Source organism: Molossus molossus, unplaced genomic scaffold (assembly GCF_014108415.1).
Source record: "Molossus molossus isolate mMolMol1 unplaced genomic scaffold, mMolMol1.p scaffold_m16_p_1, whole genome shotgun sequence".
In the NCBI taxonomy this organism is placed as follows: domain Eukaryota; kingdom Metazoa; phylum Chordata; class Mammalia; order Chiroptera; family Molossidae; genus Molossus; species Molossus molossus.
The window spans coordinates 218315142-218332541 of NW_023425344.1; the positions used below are offsets into that span (position 1 = coordinate 218315142).

At 43.6% G+C, this 17400-nt stretch overlaps 1 protein-coding gene across 1 annotated transcript in view; it reads left to right on the forward strand.

Annotated features, from left to right (window-relative positions):
* SYNE2 (spectrin repeat containing nuclear envelope protein 2) overlaps positions 1-17400 on the forward strand; it is a 288966-nt gene that overhangs the window by 229618 nt on the left and 41948 nt on the right. Inside the window, exons 86-96 of the mRNA XM_036246314.1 lie at positions 586-738; positions 5700-5870; positions 6348-6478; positions 7104-7308; positions 8848-9027; positions 9701-9829; positions 11594-11748; positions 11860-12004; positions 13145-13239; positions 14747-14981; positions 16932-17126. Of these exons, the coding sequence (XP_036102207.1) occupies positions 586-738; positions 5700-5870; positions 6348-6478; positions 7104-7308; positions 8848-9027; positions 9701-9829; positions 11594-11748; positions 11860-12004; positions 13145-13239; positions 14747-14981; positions 16932-17126 (1794 nt within the window). The remainder of the gene's footprint in view (positions 1-585; positions 739-5699; positions 5871-6347; positions 6479-7103; positions 7309-8847; positions 9028-9700; positions 9830-11593; positions 11749-11859; positions 12005-13144; positions 13240-14746; positions 14982-16931; positions 17127-17400) is intronic.

The window sequence follows — 17400 nt, forward strand, 5'->3', positions numbered from 1 at the left end:
TGGTCCAACAGCCAGTACAGATGGACATGGATGGGGACTGTGTCTGCTGGATGGACTCTTTTCCACTTTACCATGATGATAAGCACTTGTTATCAAGACGCTTGTGATGAACAAAAGAGACCCAGAGACATAGAAGTAGGGTTCAGACTGCCAGACTTCAGAGGAAGGGACAGTGGGGAGGGAAGAGATGAACCAAAGAACTTAGCATATAAGCATGACCAATGGACATAGACAGCAGTGCTGGGGCGGGGTGTGTGGGGATGGGAGGAGGATGTCAATGGGGGGAAAGGGAAAAACATCCGTAACAAAAATAAATTAAATAAAAAAATAATAATAAATAAAATCTAGACCCCTATAATAATTGAAATTATTGTAAAAAATTCATATTGTAATGTGACTTTATATTGTAATAGTTTATTATAAAAATGGAATTCAGAGAGTGTTATGATTAATGCCTTTGGTGTAATGTTATTTAATAATATACTCTAATATCATTTTTCCTTGAAAAGAACAAACTCCTATCTCTTACACCTTATTGTTTTGTGATGTTGTACATACGAAAGCTATTTTCTCTTGCCCGTCTAGGATATAGAAAATCAACTTGCCGTTAAATCCAAAGCTCTGGACGAGTTGAGACAAAGTTCCCTGACTTTGGAGAGTGGGACATTGCCGTTGCTAGAAGATACGGCATCCAGAATTGATGGGTTATTTCAGAAGAGGAGCAGTGTCACCAGCCAGGTACTAGGATTCATTTGAAGTGCGCCAGTTCTCTTCATGTCCATATTTTATCTTATTTGTTCTTGTTTAATCACGGAGAATTGCTCTGTACCAAAAGCTGAAAACTGGCTGAGAAAAAATACTGAAGTAGAGAAAAGCATGTCAAAGCCTCCACACTTTTTTGCACTGGATACTTAGAGACAAAGCCACCAATTCCAACATCACTGGCAGTCTAGAAATCCACTTGGTTATCTTTGTTTTGTCTAATGTAGTCACACAGCCCAACCATACAGCATCTGGCTTTGTGTCCTGGCCAGATGTGCGGGAGCAGCTGTGCAGGAGTGGCCGAGTCCCTGCCGCCAGGGAGATGCCTCAGGGAGAGGCTGATCCTGCCTCCAGTGCCGTGTGAAGCTAAAAGCATGGTCAGCATAGGGAGAACGGCAGAGGTAGGGAGAAACAGCACCTGTGAGGAGAAAGAACAGAGGAAGGTGGAGGACAGCGGGTCATTTACCCCTCCCAGGAGGAAAGCTCCAAAAGAGAGAGGACAGGCATCTCCAGACATTGCGACCTTGATGTTTCCCCACTACCGGAGGGAGAAAAGTGTAAATACTAACCAATTATAGGTGTGTCCATATTTCCCAGAGAGTCCTTATTGTGTATTATTTGTCGTCTACTCAAGTCTTTGTTTAACCACTTGTCCCAGGAGGGAATTAGGAATAACCTGTACGAATAAAATTCACAGGTGACCTGCAGCCTAATGCCTCCCCCAGAACCCAAGCAAGAACATAGGGGTTAAGCTTAACATCCCTTGTGTGTGAGTCATTTGTTAAACGTGTCTTGAGTGAGGCACTAGACTCACTGCAGAGGGTACAAAGAAAAAAGGAAATAAATGTGTCTACCCTTAAAGAGCCCACAGGCTACTGGAGGAAACACTTGAACAGATCATTACAACACAGTAAATTACAATATAATAAAACTGTAGAGGGCAAAAAAGATTAAATGAGATAATGCATGTAAAAAACATGCAGGTAGAACTAGGTAAGGATAAACATAGATAAATGGAATAGAATTGAAAATGCAGTAATAAACCCTCATTTTATGGTCAATTGATTTTTGACGAGGATGCAAGACAATTTTAGTGGAGGGGGAACAATCTTTTCAAAGAATACTAGGACCACTGGATAGCTACATATAAAAGAATGAAGTTAGATTCCTACATTTACATTATATACAAAAATTAATTCAAAATGGATCAAAGATATAGATGTAAGAGCTAAACTACAAACTTAGATGGAAATATAGGTATAAATCTTGATGACCTTGGATTAGACAATGGTTTCCTAGACAGAACAGCAAAAGCACAGACAATACCCTCCCCACCCAAAAACCAGATAAACTGGACTTCTTCGAAATTAAACACATGTTTCAAAGGACACCATCAAAAATGTAAAAAGACACCCTGGCCAGTTTGGCTCAGCGGTTAGAGCATTGGCCTGCGGTTCAGGGAGACCTGGATTCGGTTCCCGCTAAGGGCACGTACCTTGGTTGCAGTTTGTCCCCGGCCCCAGTTGGGTTGTGCGGGTGGCAGCCACTTGTGTCCCTTTCACGCTGATGTTTCTCTTTCTCCCTTCCTTTCTCTCCCTCCCACTCTATCTGAACAAAACATGAAAAAATGTCCTCGGGTGAGGATATAAATAAATAAATAAATAAACAAACAAACAAACCCATAGAATGGGAGAAAAATATCTGCAAACTATATGATAGAAGACTTGTATCTAGAATATACAAGGAACTATTACAGCTCAGTAATCAAAGGACAGATAACCACATGAAAAAAAAATGAGCAAATTATATAAATAGACAGTTCTCTTAAGAAGATATACAAATGGCCAATAAGCACATGAAAAGATTCTGAACATCATTGACTCAGGTAAATTCAAATCAAAACCACGATGAAATCACTCCATACCTACTAGGATAGCTATAATAAAAAGTAAGGTGACCACAGGTATTAACAGGGACATGGATGGTGAATGTGAAATTGGGCATCTGCTTTGGAAAACAGTCTTGCAGCTCCTCAAATGGCCAAGCATAGAGTTACCATACGACTTAGCATTTTCACCTCTAGGTATCTACCCAAGAGAAATGAAAACACAGCTGTATCAAAAACATGTTCACAAACGTTCATAGCAGTGGGATTCATAATAGCCAAAATGTCCATCAACTGATAAATGGATACAAAATGTGGCATATTCATACAATGGAATATTATTCAGCCATAAGAAAGAATGAAGTACTGATACAAGATACAACATTGATGGCCTTGAAAACATTATGCTACATTGAAAGAAGCCAGTCACCAAAGACCACTTGTATGATTCCATTTTGTGAAATATCCAGAATAGGCAAGTCTATAGAGACAAACAGTAGATGAGTATCAGGGGGAGAGGGGGTGTGTGAAGAGTGGTTGCTAATGGGTATGGGGTTTCTTTTAGGGGTGATGAAAATATTCTAGAACTAATTATAGAATAAAGCTATTTTTAAGTAATACAGAGGACACAAACCCTAGATCATCTGTCTATAAGAGCAAGGGCTTTGCATTCTCTGCCTGAATAATGATCTTGGCAGCACCACTATCTGTCCTAGTGTCCTAGGCAGGCACTTAACCTCTCTAAGCCTCAATTTTCTAGTCTATAAAATGGAAGTGATGATACCTCCTCTTATTTCTACCTTGGCAGTGATGCCTCTGCAGCACTCGATGAATGCTGCCCCACTGGCTGAGTCCACTTCTAACATTTTGAAAACATTCCTTGTTTCTAGTGCAATGAATGGTGCTTAATGATCTTTTTATCCTCTCCTTCAGACCACATGTGCCATTTCTTCTCTATGAAGCTATATCCTAAGCGGTTACCCTTAAGAGCACCAGAAATTGCACCAACTTTTCATTTACTCATAGATTGAGTCCTTGTCCACTGTTCTTTCCCTGGGCTGTTCCTCCCTAGGCTGACCTCTCTCTATGGTGATCCTTCTGGTCTCTGAGCTCGTTTCCATTCATCTGTTCTATTCTGCGGCCTGAACCTTGGCAGTGCCTTGGGTGCCAAGTGCCCATAGGCGCTTTTGTGTCACAGCTACCCCTGCCACCTAGACAGGTCCCAGCTTCCCAGAGGTACATCTGTGAGGAGTTTCCTTCCTGTCTCCCTTTCTTTCTTCCAATCTTTTCTTTTTAAATATAATGCCTCTGGGTTTAAGGAAGCCTCCCATTCACCATGAATTTGCAGTAACCCCTGTAGTTGTTAAGCAGAGAACAGAGGGCCTGAACCTGGGCTTTCGTGGCTACATCCAAATCTTGACCTCATACTACAAATAAAGACATCTGGTGGGGCCAATATAGTGATCACACTTTATTTCTAATCAGATCCTTATTTTAAATTGGGATATAATTTGCACCATAAAACTCACCCTTTTGAATATACAACTCAATGGTTTTTAGTATATTCACAGAAATTTGCTACTACTATCACTGCTATCTAATTCTAGAATATTTTATTCACCTCAAAAAGAAAGCCCCATACCCATTAGGAGTCAATTCCCCTCTTCCCCTATACCCTAGTCCCTGGAAACCGCTAATCACTAAGCTGCTTTCTGTCTCTTGGATTTTTCTGTTTGAGACATTTCATATTAATGGAATCATACAATATGTAGTCTTCTATATCTGTTTCACTTCGCTTAGCATGTTTTCAAGATCATTAATATTATGTAGCATGTATCAGAACTTCATTTCTTTTCATGGAGGAATAATATTCCATTGTATGGATATATCATGTTTAGTTTGTCCATTGATGGACATTTGGTTTGTTTCCACTGTTAGGCTATTATGAGTCATGTTGCTATGAACATTTGTGTACATGTTTTTGTGTGAACATATACTTTCAGTTCACTTGGGTATATATCAAAGAGTAGACTTGGCAGGTCATATGGTAATTCTATATTAAACTTTTAGAGGAGATGCCAAACTGTTCTCTACAGCAGCCGCACCATTTTATGTTCCCACCAGCAGTGCGTGAGGGAGGGTTCCAGTTTTTCTACTCATTTACCAACACTTGTCTGTAACCCATCCTAGTGGATGTGAAGTGGTATCTCATTATGGTTTTGATTTACATTTCTCCGGTGACTGTGGGTGTCACTCATCTTTTCATATGCTTACTGGCCATTGTATATATTCTTTAGAGAGATTCAATCCTTTGCCCATATTTTAGTTTAGTTATTATTGACTTACATGTTTTTTATGTAACATATTTATATATATTTATATATTCTCGATTTTATCTGAGGTCATTAAAATGCTTCAACCTTCATCCTTTAATGATCTTGAACACATTAGTGATTAGAATATGCCCACTGTTGCATTTCCTCCTAATTAGCACTTGCCTGTCATTTTGGCCAACCACGTTTCGCTCCAGTTTTGCTTTGCTCACTAGTAGTGATCAGACTTAAGCGCCATCTGACACAGGTAACATTTTGCATTTACAACGCTTTTCAGCTTTCAGAGCATTTTCACATACACTGTTTTATTTATTTATTTTTGTTTATGATCTCTGTTTTGTGGATGAGAAAACAGACCCAAGGGTTAAATAACTTATCCAAGGTCAGAAAGCCAATAGACTGTCTCTGGAGTGTATGCACAGGTTCGATTCCTCACCCCGTGTCCTGTCCGTGGGCTGTCCCTCCCGAGGCTGAACGCTCTCCGTGCTGAGCCTTCTGGTCTCTGGGGTTTTCTGTTACCTGTTCTGAAACGCAGCCGTCTTTGGTAGTTTCTGTTCATTGACCTAACCTTCCCACCTTCAGTTAATCACTGAAACTCCTCCAATACCTGCCGATTAAAATGCCTAAATGGTAGTTAGAGTCCTTGGAAAGGAAAAAAATGATGACGAGACAGCCTCTTCATCAATGGTTTTCTAAATACGCTTCCACTTTTCGCGTAGGTCGATGAGCTCAAGGCCTCCATGCAGTCCGTTTTGCAGGAGTGGAAGATTTATGATAAACTCTATGATGACGTGAACATGATGACCATTCGATTCTGGTACTGCATGGAGCACAGCAAGCCTGTGGTTTTGTCATTGGAGGCCCTGAGATGCCAGGTGCAGAGCCTTCAGGTAAAGAACCAGGTCTCGGTGTAACACATCATTGGCAGATAATCTCCAGTGGAAGCAGACACAGTAATGGACACCATTGCATTCGCCCTCTCGACAGAAAAGCACAAAACATTGATGCTGTTTTAGACACCAGCATCAAAAGTACAACTTGAAATTCCAAAATGAATCACATGCGCCAAATAAGTGAAACTTAGTATTTACATTGAATATTTCTTCATTTTTAATGTTCCTATTATTTTACAACATAAAGGTTTGGGGTTTGGGTGGGCGTTTTTTAAGTACGCTTTTAAAAGTTTGTGTCTCAAATAAAAGAATGTCTTCTCAGTTGTTTTCTTCTTCACATTTCTAATCGTTCATCCCCGTCCTATCGAGGTTTGTGTTGTTATCGCGATATGCAGCAAATATTAAAAAGCTGCTGCCGTCTTTGAAATGAGCCAGGCCATTCTGGAACTGACATCCCCTGCTCTGTTCTCTTAGTCTCTTCAAGACGAAGCTGAGAGCCGTGAAGGACGTTGGCAGAAGCTCCAGGAGGTTATTGGAAAACTCAAAGGTTACTGCCCCTCGGTTGCTGAAATAATTGAAGAGAAATGCCAACAGACTCACACAAGGTACTTATCGCATCAGGTACCATTGGAATAATAGATCAGATGTCTTAATGACATGTGGTAAATGAAGTGTCGTGGGCCTTGGAAAGTCTAATCTTCTTAATCATCCAAGATGACTGGTTTCATACTATTCTGGCCTCTACTGTTTGGAAGGATGAATCCATGCATGATTTGATGTTGTGAAGGCTTTTACCTGCCCTGTTCAAGCATTTGGTATAATCAATCTAGAAATACCATAATTATAGCCCCAGAGTAGAAAGCTACTATTTTCAGTCTAAATACCCAGTGTAATCCTCAGGGACACGAAAATCCCAAGCAGAAACAGACTAAGGGGTGGGCCAGATGGGCAGCCAGTTCCACTGGAAACATAAGATTGAAGACATTCATACTACAGTTGATATTTCTTGCCAATCACAAATTTTGTAATTTTTGTTGAGAATTATAAAGTCAGTGAAATACTCGGAGTTGGACTTCTGTTTATATATTGATGGTGCAATTAATGAAAAAGGCCTTTAACAGTGTTGTGTTAATGATCCATCTGCTATTAACTTGCCGGGGGAGTGTGTACATCGAGCTTTTGCTGCAAGGGAAAGGATGGGATCAGGACTCACTCGAGTTGTCCTGACAGGTGGACCCAGGTAAACCACGACATTGCAGACCAGTTGCAGAAGGCCCAGAGTCTGCTACAGCTCTGGAAGGCCTATACCAGTGCTCACACTGAGGCTGTAACGAGGCTGGAACAGCAGGAAGCCAAGTACCACCAGCTTGCAAACATCAACATGTCTGGAAACAACCTGACAGAGATCCTGACCCCGGCCCTGCGGGACATAAAGGTGGGTGCAAGGCCCATTGGTCTTAGTTCCGAGGGCTGAGACCCAGGGACTGGACAGACGGGTGGGTCAGGATAGGTGCATGAGCAGGCTGTGCAGGACACGGGCCAGGTGGAGGCTCAGAGGACACGTCCAGGCATCAGGTCGCTGGATCGGGGACACCTGACCCTACCTCGTTCCAAGTCTCCCCTTTCACTCTAGCAGGTAAATCTCTAAAGCAAAAGTCTCATGCAGCCTGGCCTGAGTGGATCAGTGGATTGAGCATCATCCCATGGACTGAGAGGTCCTGGTTCGATTCCCAGTCAGGGCACGTGCCCAGGTTGTGCAGTAGGGGGCATACAGGAGGAAGCCAATCCATGTTTTCATCTCTCTCTCCCTAAAAAAATCAGTAAAAACATATATTTTTTTAAAATCTCATGCAAAGTTTTAAATGAAAGCAAAAGTATCTCAACTGATTGTGGTTATCTAAGAATAATAGATGTTGAATCTCTTGCTTTGGAAATAATCATGGAAAAAAAAGATAATTATGGACTTGCCTCCATGTTAATGTGGCTTTTCTGTAGTTATAGTTATAACTATAAATATAGTGACTATATTTAAGAGCTGTATAATTTCCACTGTGGTTTTATCTTATTATGTTAATAAAGGCCCCAAAAGTAAGCTTTTTCAAATTTTAAACTGGATGATCAGCTACCTTTTGTGTCTTCTGATACTATAGGACAGACCAAAAATTATTAACCAATTTAATGAGAGACAGGAATCCGACAGATATGATCTGTACTTCTTTTTTTTTTTATCCTCACCCGAGGATATTTTTCCATTTTTTGTACAGATAGAGTGGGAGGGAGAGAGAAAGAGAAACATCGACATGAAGGAACACATCGAGTGGCTGCCACCCGCACGACCAACTAGGGCTGGGGACAAACTGCAACCGAAGTACGTGCCCTTAGCGGGAACCGAACCCGGGTCTCTCCGGACCGCAGGTCGACGCTCTAACCGCTGAGCCAAACTGGCCAGGGCTGATCTGTACTTCTGATCAACTTCTACCTGATCTGTCATTTTAAAAAGAAAACCAAAAGACACATTCACACACATAGTATTTCCAAAGTAGCCTCAAAACCAGAGTCTCATTGTTTAATGAGATTCTATAGTCTCTGCAAATAAATGCATTTATGTTGCGGAGTCTCAGAGGATAAGGTTGCACTGACCCTTAACATGGCATCAAAGCAGATTCCTAAAGTGTCTGATGATTAAATAGAAAACACAAGACCCACCCAAGTGATCTCCAGATTCTAAAAACTAGAAGCCCCAGTTCTGCTGGTCAGTGTTCTCCTAGAACTGGCAGGTTTCAGATCAGCACCAATGATGTGTGTCATGTAAAGAAAGCTTAGCTTTTCCAGCTCTTTGAGATAAATAATAACAAAAAGCCAAGCCCACAATTTCCAGGCAGAAATTCTTCTAGATGTTGATGGAACACAGGGGCTGGGGATCCTTGCTGTGAAAGGGGGAGAAAATGTTTTGGGCTCACTTTTTCTTATCCAGGAGCTGCAGCAGGATGTACAGAAGACCAAAGAAGCCTTTCTCCAAAATGCCACTCTCTTGGATCGACTCCCACAGCCCGCGGAGTCTGACACCCACGTGCTCCTCTCTGGTCAACTGCACTCCCTCCAGAGGGCTTCCTACTTGGAAAAGATGCTGCTTGTGAAAGCAAATGAGTTTGAGGTTCATCTTATTTTTTCATTTCAGTTGTACTTGCGGACATTTCCCCACTACTTACTCTCAATTCCTTGTATCCTATGAAGTAGTAGTAATCCACGCATTGAGGACTGTTCCTTGGGGCAACTACAGAATGAAGCTGCCCCCCAAATATGTGCCATTTGATGTGATTCTTCAAGTATGTAATTGTTCTGTCAGCTGGGCAATGGGCAGATCTTAAGCAACCATTTCTTCTTTATGGGCCATGTTAGTGCAAGAAGTCATGTGTTTCATACACTGTTCAGATCTCAACAGTTCTTTAGACCTCCAAGTGGGGAAACTGCGTCATGGGCCATTTGTTCTCTGCGTTCACTTTGAAGAGCCGTTGTGCCCTGTCACAAAGCTGCATAGAAGGCCATGGAAGGCCGGTGTCACATCTCAGTAGCAGGAGGGGGAAATATGTAGCAGGGCTGAGGGTCAGAGTGTACTGACCTTCCTCTGGTGGCCCCCTCGGGCAGGTGAGCCTTTCCTCCGGAAGGCCAGGGCTTTGCCAGAGGCACAGAGGGAATATCCGGAATCTGGATAGTGATGTGCTGCTGGGAGTTGAAAACTTGACCTGTCAGCAGCTCCCAAGGTTGTGCTTAATTCTGTTCGGTAGGCACATGAACATTGTTTCTAATGAAAATTTCTTTTGTTCTAGTTTGTTCTATCACAGTTTAAGGATTTTGGGGACCGGTTGGAATCTTTGAAAGGTCTTATTATGCACGAAGAAGAGAATTTGGATAAACTCTACCAGCAAGAAAAAGAAGATAATCCTGACTCATTCCTGGTATTGCCAGTATTTATCATTTCTAAGTGCTCAAACCCAGCATAGGATAAAAAAGAGTTGTGATATAAAAGATAAAAAGAAGCTAATTACTGTCGCATTATAGAATCTGTTTGTATCATAACTCTTACACACAGTAATTTATGTCATTCATTCTTGCCCTGTTTTTCCTAAACTCTAGAAAAGTATAACAACATAGGGATCTATTGGTAATAATACACAGAAATTTTAGTAGGTGTTTAACTTTTGATGTCTTTACTAATTAGCTTCAGTCAACTTGAATAATCTAAGAATTGGCTGTTGTGATTAAATAAATTTTTCTGGTTAGTTAAAGATCACAAGTAAGATACCCTAGCCCTGGCTGGTTGGCTTAGCAGTTAGAGCATTGGCCCACGAACCAATGAGTCGCAGGTTCGATTCTGGTCAAGGACACGTACCTTGGTTGCGATTCGTCCCCGGGCCTGGTTGGGGTCTTGCGGGAGGCAGCCACTTGATGTGTTCCTTTCACCTCGACCCCCCCCCCCCCCGACTCTATCTGAACAAAAATGGAAAAGTATCCTCCGGTGAAGATTAAAAAAAAGTAAGATACCCTTTTAGACTAATTGCATATATTTCATTTACTAGTTTAGTAAGGTGAGTAGAGTTAACATAAACGAATGGGAGATTTAAAGACTGCTGGATCCTGCGTACTCCTAAAGTACTAATCCTCGTAACGTAGATCGGGAGGCAGGAGCCTGCGGCCCCCTCTCGGCACCCACTCGTCCCCTTTCATTGATGTTTGGTTCATTGGAATTTTCATGCTACAACGACAGAGGTTGAATAGTTGCAACAGAGATCATATGAACCATTAAGGGCTTAAATATTTATGATCTAGCCGTTTACAGAAAGTTTGCTGACCCTGACCTAGACTGTTACAGCCGAGGTTGTAGTGACAACGTGGGTATCACAAAGGATGTTTGCTTAACATATTGTTGACCTAGAAGCTGTCTCTGGAATATCATTTTAAAAATAAAGTCCTGATGAGTTTGTATTCTTATATGATTTTAGAGTCTACCAAAATACAGATGTTTAAGGACTATGCTTTACAAAGGTTATTTTAAGGATTAAATTTCCATTTGATTAGTAGGTAAACTGCATGATCTGTTGAAGGTCAAGTTGTTGGCAGACCAAATGAAATTTGAAAGTCCAGAATGGGTCCTTAAAAAAAAGCCCTGGCCGGTTTGGCTCAGCAGTTGGAGCATCGGCCTGTGGTCCAGAGAGACCCAGGTTCGGTTCCTGCTAAGGGCACGTACTTCAGTTGCAGTTTGTCCCTAGCTCCAGTTGGGCCAGGGCCGTGTGGGTGGTGACCAGTTGATGTGTCTCTCTCACATCGATGTTTCCGTCTCTCTCTTCCCCCCTCTCTCCTTCCCGCTCTATCTGAAAATAAATGCAAAAAAATTGCCCTCAGGTGAGGATAATAAAAAAGAAAAAAAAGCTTGTTTTCACCTTCCTCAAGCAAGACAAAATCTGAGATCACTTTCTGTTTGCTGGGCTGTTGAGGTTCTGGCCGTGTGTGCACCCTGTTGTTCTAGAGAAGCCACAGGACGGAGACCTGGGTTCAGGCCGGGGCCAACACTCACTAGCAGTTTGACTGGGCAAGTCCTTCATACACGGAGGCCCAGTTTCCCCTCATCTTTGAGATGAGGATGGTGCACGGGATCTCTGCGACCTTCCCATCGTGTGGAAATCTGTCGTCCACAAATCTGGAATTTGTGTTTGTTTCTCCAGAATCATGTGCTGGCACTGGCAGCCCACCTACCTGATGCTGAGCGTCTGAATGAAGTGAGCCTCAAGCTCCCGCTCAGTGACATGGCTGCAAAGACACTGCAGGCTCTGAACCGGCAGTGGACTCGGGCCACGGCGACCGCGCTGGAGCGCTGCAGGTCAGACAGCCGTCTCCACGGTTCTGTTTCCGTTTCGGTAAATGAACGGCTTGAACTCAGTAATGCCATTCTTATACCGCTCTGTTTTATTTGTTTTTTAAACCTTTACAGTGAGCTTCAGGGAATCAGATTAAATGAAAAGTTTCTTTACTGCTGTGAAAAGTGGGCTCAACTCCTAGAGAAGGTGGAAGAGATGCTCAAGATAAATGTTGCCGACAGCCTCCCAGCCCTCCTGGAACAGCAGAAAGCGTATGAGGTAAACCTGTCTGCCAGCCTGGCGGCCCTCACCCTGGGCAGGAGTCAGGGAAAGACAGACCTAAATAAAATACAGAGAGGACCTGTCTTCTGTGGTCAGGTGATTGCATGTAAAAGTCTAACATTCCATAGTTTTCGAGATTTTGTTTTATTGCTGTATTTTATTAATGACAGGACTAGATTTTCTGCAGTAAGTGGAATCTTCTAGCACAACCTCACTTCCACTGAATGCAAACATCATACCACTTGACCACAAGCCTGTTCCAGGACTTCAACTCATCTTTGCATTTTCACTGAACAACACTCTAAAATATGGAAGAACCTGGTCTTATTATAATTGTATGGCTAATAACTTCACAGAAGAGCTTCCCCACGCTTGTGCTGATGTATATTTGGAAGTACTCCTGGTGGGCCCTGGCCTGTGTGGCTCAGTTGGTTGAGCATTGTCCCATGTACCAAACGGCCACCTGTTCAATTCCCCATCAGGGCACATGCCCAGGTGTCAGGTTCAGGGTGTCTACAAATTGATTGATGTCTCTCTCTCACATTGATGTTTCTATCTCTCTTTCTCTCCCTCTCCTTTCCTCTCTCTCTAAAATCAATAAAAACATTAAAAAAAAAAAAAAAAGAAATACTCTCAGTGGTTATAGGCAGACCCTGCCTTTCACAGTGGGCATGCTTAATTCACTGGAACTTCTTAACATAACTGATGTGTCTGCATTGTCACACAATCCAATGAAATGAAATCCACCCAGCCAAAAAGCTTAGTGACCTTGGATAAATTACTGAACTTCTTTAACCTTAGCTTCCATCTCTTTAAATGGATATTACAATAGTATTTAAGTCTAAGTTTGAGGAATAAACAAGATAATGCAGGTTTTCCACAGTGCCTAGCAAATAGCAAATGCCCAATAAACAGACATTAATCATAGTTATTGTTGGATCTTTTTCCTTCTAAGATTATATTTATAGGTGCAACTGAAGTGACGCTTGAGTATTTTTTTGCAGTTAGGCTCAAATAATTTGAAAACTGATTGCCTCAGGTGTCCTCTGTGAGCTTAGATTTTAATAGTAGATATCAGGTCCAGATTTATAAAGTGAATTCTACAAGCTGATATTTTATATTTTAATTCATACACAGATGTTAGAAGCTGAAGTTTCTATAAACCAGATGATTGCTGATTGCTATATCACCCAGTCCTTACAACTCTTGGACACAACAGAAGTAAAGAAGAGGTAGGCTGTCTGGGGGGTGTGTGATGGGGGTAATGCATTCGGGGTAGGCCTTCCATCCACCGGGTGACTCTTGACCACGTCAGTACCCTGTGGCCATGTCAGTTGATAGACCACCACAGGGTCAGTCTTCTGACAGTATTTGAATGGAGTCTTGCTATGTGGCCATAAAAACATGGTGGTACTCTCCCCTGCGGTAGGTGAGTGGGGTTAGCAGACCAGACCCACTCGCCAAGTACAGTTAACTCATTTTTTTATTCCAAACGAGTCATCTATAGGATGTTTTCTTCTCTACCTTCAGCCTCATGATGATTTTCTATTTAAAAAATAATTCTGGCCCTGGCGGTTGGAACATCAGCCTGCGGACCAGAGAGTCCCGGGTTCAGTTCCCGCTAGGGGCACATACCAAAAAAAAAAAAAAAAAGTTTAGAAAATAATTCTGGCCCTGGCTGGTTTGGCTTAGCGGTTGGAGCGTCAGCCTGTAGTCCAGAGAGACCCGGGTTCGGTTTCTGCTAAGGGCATGTACCTCGGTTGCAGTTTGTCCCCGGCCCTGGTTGGTCGTGCAGGTGGCGGCCACTCAATGTGTCCCTTTCACGTCGATGTTTCTCTCTCTCTCTCTCTCCCTCCCACTTTATCTGAACAAAAAATGGAAAAATGTCCTCGGGTTTGGAAAATAATAATAATAATAATTCTGTAAGTGCTGCTGTTTCCAGCAATTAGCTTTGTCACAGTTGTGACGGAACCCCCTATGCTGTGTATATGGGGTTGGGATCACTGGGCAGTGCCAGTCCAGCTGAGCAGAGCCCAGAGGGGTCCTGGCCCATTGAATACTTCTCCAGATGTCCTGGTAGGGATAGATTTTCTCCCCATCGTCTCCATACACCTCTGTATCTTTCAGCATAACTGAGAAATATAAAGCCCATTTCTTTCTAGCTCTGAAGTAATAAAATCAAGCCAGTTGATGATCAACTAGTTTGGATTTGCTTAGTACAGCAAAGCATGAATTTCCCATAATAAATAAAAAGGGCCTTGTTTTTCATGTGAAAGGGGTCACTTATCAGGAAAAGAACTAATCGAGTAGTTGCCGAAAACATGTTTTTATTACTGAAATTACATAAAGTATAACCCTCAAGTAATAAATAACGTTAGCAGGTGCCTGACTGTTCATCTCTTTCCCACCTGTCCAGTGTGTAATTTTCTGTACAGCATTTGGCATACTGGGTGTTTAACAGCTTGCATTTGTTTAGGGAATGGCTGTCATGCATGCTGGCAAAGTACCCGGGTCATGTGCAGCTATCTTTTGCTAAAACGTTTTGCCAGCCACACACCGCCTCTGCTCTGATTCCAAGTTCCCCATCATACTTAAGTTAAGCGGTGCTAAGATTTCAAAAAGTTTGTCTGTCATATAAATTGTGCATATCAATAGCACATCTGAGTTTCTATGATGTTGTGATAGTTATTTTTTCTACCTGTTCATGTCTGATTCTCTCACCATCCTTTTTTCCTCAAGACCGGAATTTGTTTCGAAGTTCGCGAAGCTGAAGGCCCAGTGGCAGAGCGCTGCCCGGAGCGTCCGGCAGAGGAAGAGCGCGGTCGCTGGGCTGGTGAGGCAGTGGCAGCGTTTCAGCACCTCCGAGGAGGACCTGCTCCGCTTCCTCGCCGACACCAGCCACCTGCTGTCTGCAGTCAGGAGCCAGGACTGCTACGGTCTCTGCCGAACCAGGAGTCTGATCCACGAGCTGAAGGTAGTGCGCGCACAGCAGCAGTGGGGGTCCCAGGGTGGGCATTCGTGGAAGACGTGCATTCACTCCAGGTTTTATGGTTACCATGATGTCATGGTTCAGGTGTGCTTTCTGCAATGGGAGACCAGACGGCTAGGGTCCCTAGCCTTGCAGGGTCGGAAACCCAGTCTTACCCATCCACCCAGAAGGAGTGAGGCTCTCTTGGGCTGTGGGAGTAGGGATGGAGTAGAGATGGGGGGGTTGGGGTGACAGACTCACCCCACCCAAGGTTTTATGCTACAGAGCAATGTATAAATTGGCCACCAGTGTGGTAGTTTACAGTGGCACTCTTGTTTACTTGTGAAGGGCCGATTTCATTTAGGCAGCAGAGTTTTCCATCAGAAAGTGGCTTGACGAGCACGGGACTAGAGTGATTAGTCGGCAAGTCCCAGGGCACGTTCCACGGAGCTACGGAATCACTCTCTGGAGGTGCAGCTTCGACGAAACACCGGCCCTCTGAAATCCTGTGCTTTCCTCATTCACTGTCAGTCCCCACCTGGGTGCCCGCCCCTGCCAGCCACTGGTCTGTGTGCGCGGAGAGAGGGCGCCCATTCTCCCGGGGCCGGCAGGCCGGTTCGTGAACAAGAAAGGAGTCGTCGGTCTGATTGGAGGGGGCAGTCAGACAAATTAATAAATAAGAAAATATCAGATCGCAATACGGGATCTGTACGTAATTAAAACAGGGCCAGTGGTGGAGGGGCTAGGTGCTACTTTAGATTGGGTGACCTCTGGGATTGTGACATTTGAACGGGAACCTGAACGACGAGGAGCCAGCCGAGGAAGGAGCCTTTCAGACAGACGGAACGGCTTTCCCAAGATCCCCACGATGAGAACACGCTTATCAAAGCAGAAAGAAGGCTAGTGTGACAGGAGCATAGCCAGTGAGGCCAGTGATAGGTGGATTTGAGAAGCAGGCAGGGAGGGGCATTTTGTAGGCAAGGGTGGTAGCTGGATGAGTCTCGGTGTAATGGGAGATTGTTGAAGAGTTTCAGTTGGAAGAGGGGGCAGCACGATGCTGTTTGTATTTTTTAAAGATCCTCTGGCTGCCCAGAGGAGGGTGGATTGTGGCGGAGCCAAAGGAGAAGAAACCCCAGTGCATTTCCTGTCCATTGCTGCGTAACAACCATCATTGCTACTGTCTCTCAGTGCTGGGGGTCTTCGGCACTCAGCTAGGGGATTCTCGCTTAGAGTCTCAGGCAGTTTCAGTCAGACAATGGCTCGTGCTGGACTCCCTGAGGCCCGCTCACTCTCATGTCTAGCATGTAGCTGGAAACACTCAGATAAGCTGGAAACTGGGGCACCTGGGGTTCCTTGGGCATCATTCCCTGTGATCACTCCACAGGGAAGCTTCTGGTAGCCAGACTTCTGACATGGCATCTCATGGCTTCGAAGGCATATGTCCCAAGAAAGAGAGATCCAAGGGCAAGCTCTACTCCTCTTAGACCTAGCCTTGGAAGTCACGGATGTCACCTCCACCATCCTCTCGTTTGCCAAGGCCATCACACCTGCCCACTTGGGGCTGCGAGGAGGGTTGGAGGCACGCCACCTGACGGCCAGTGACGAGGTTCTGGGAGAGCATGTGGGACAGGGGATGTGGCTGTGAACTTCTTGTGAAAAACAGTCTGCCAAATCCAGCTAGGCTGTTTCAGTGCTCCCAAGAGGATAGATAAGACAAGGGTGATCACAGTGAAGATACAAAGGGATATGTGTGTAGGTGGCATTTATAAGACCTGCTAATGGTTTGGACATGCACGTAAATAAGAATCTAAATCAAGATGACTCCCGGCTCCTGGCGTGAGCACCATGACGAATAGGGTGCTGTCGACCAAGTCAGAGAAGACTGGGGAGGAGCAGGTATTTTGACCAATCAAGTTGAGATGGCTGAAACAAGTTACTTGTTTTCTTTTTTTTTAGAATAAAGAAATTCATTTTGAGAGACGGCAAACGACCTACATGCTCACCTTGGAAGCTGGGGAAGAGTTACTGAACACAGCTAACCTGGAAAGTAAAGAGTCTGTCGGCAAGAGGATCAGTCGACTTCAGGACAACTGGAAGGACACAAAGCTCCAAGTAGGAGAGATGATTAAACACTTCCAGAGCGTCATCGAGGTAAACGCACCATTTGCCTTCCCACAGGGCACCGAAGTGCAGTCCGTAGAATTTTGTTTGTAGTGTGACAGTGGGAATGATTATGGGGTGATACTGTGAGTTCCCCAAAGGACCTTGAGTGCTGCTGCTCCGTGAATCATGCCAGTTACTTAATGTACCATAATAATAGCATTGAAAACCTCAATATTGAAATATATAAATACTTGAGGTTCTATTTTACATTTACTCTTATGAAATAGGGAACTTATTTTTTAAAAAAATTTTTTTAATCCTC